Raw genomic sequence first — 1,429 nt, 5'->3', positions numbered from 1 at the left:
ACATACAAGTGATGACAATGTCAAGAATCTTCTTTTTACTAAGACAGTATTATTTAAAATATACAAAATTGAATCTTGTAACATATAAAAGACTTTAAAGTTGCACTTCTGCATTTCACCTTGCCAACTTAAAAAAATCTTAAGCGTATTAAGAGTTTTACACACCTAAAAGACACAAATCTAAATTAGTTGTTTTATTTATTTTTTGTTTTACCTTGTTGTTTTCAGTGTGTGTTAATTTATAAAAAAATACAAAATAACTACATTTGTTGTATGGGGTAGAAACTATGAGTTTTAACTTTTCACGTGTTTCTTGTGTTTTGTAATTCTGGTCATACGTGAACAGAAACTTTTTGTTTCATTTCACTAAGTTGAGAAGAGATCTGTCAGCTAAACTTTGATAAAGCTTTTTTTTTAATATATATTTACTGAAGTTAAAACATTTGCATAAAATCACCCAGGTACTTCCCATTCATTTCAGCAGTTTAATGCAAATTGCAATATTTAATGCAAATGAACCAAAAAAGGAAACATAAACGTGATTTTTGCTCTCAAATTATTAATAAAGTGTAAAATATTTTAATGCACATTATTGAAACTTACAGTTCATTTTAGAAGAGACCCTTAAAACAAAAGTAAGTGACGTAAAGTGTGTTTTATCTTTAACATACATAAGTCCAACAGCAGAAGCCTTCTCCTGGCTCCAGTCATTTAGTTTAAAATAAACTAAGATGATGACCATCTTTTTCAGGAATCTCTGAGAGCTGAAGAAGTTTCTGGAGTCGATGCCTGACCTCTGTGGGACCCAAACACACCATCGTCTCAGCAACACTGGGGCCTTGCTGCAGAGACAGAGAGGAACAAACCWTCAGGGGTTGGTAAATTTCACAAGAAAACCAAACTGACTGTGGATGAGATGCAATCAGAAGCTACTTCCTCCTCCAGTCACCCTTCAGTCAGTGTGCAGGGTTCCTGAGTCATTAAGCCAGAGTCATTAGTTATTTATAAAACACAATATAAGAGTTTAGCTCAGTCACGAGATGGATGTGAATGAAAAGCAGGCACGTGGAGCCAAATGTTTTTTTMTGATTACTGAAGCCAAAAAAACTGCTGATGGCAAAGTTTGAAAAAAMAAMAAACAAAAACCATATAGTTACAGAAATGAAACCATTACATTTGACCGAAACATTCTCAGAGTTTAAATGATTTAAACCACAGATTAACTCTGTAGTTAAAACGATGCTAAGTCGAGTAAGAGCTACAAAACCTTTTTTATTAATTAATTTGGTAAATACATCAGCCTCAGTGAGAGCCTTCGTTTTTTTTTTTTTTTTAATTTTGTATTTGGATTATGTTAGATTTGATTCCGTGTGTGTTTAAACATTTAGATAGAAAACAGCATCATGTCAGTGTTTTAAATGCTTTAGAC

The 1,429-nt window shown here is 32.4% G+C and overlaps 1 protein-coding gene across 1 annotated transcript in view; it reads right to left on the bottom strand.

Moving 5' to 3' along the window:
• Window positions 1-542: 542 nt before the first annotated feature.
• Window positions 543-1,429, bottom strand: part of ears2 (glutamyl-tRNA synthetase 2, mitochondrial) — a gene marked incomplete at its 5' end in the record, with an annotated part of 5,751 nt that continues 4,864 nt past the window's right edge. Inside the window, 1 exon segment of the mRNA XM_014015842.1 lies at window positions 543-842. Coding sequence (XP_013871296.1) covers window positions 717-842 — 126 coding nt within the window.

The sequence above is a fragment of the Austrofundulus limnaeus genome, unplaced genomic scaffold (assembly GCF_001266775.1).
Source record: "Austrofundulus limnaeus strain Quisiro unplaced genomic scaffold, Austrofundulus_limnaeus-1.0 Scaffold135, whole genome shotgun sequence".
Taxonomy (NCBI): domain Eukaryota; kingdom Metazoa; phylum Chordata; class Actinopteri; order Cyprinodontiformes; family Rivulidae; genus Austrofundulus; species Austrofundulus limnaeus.
Note: the sequence above shows the minus strand (reverse complement) of the source record. Positions and strands in the feature narration are given on the sequence as shown.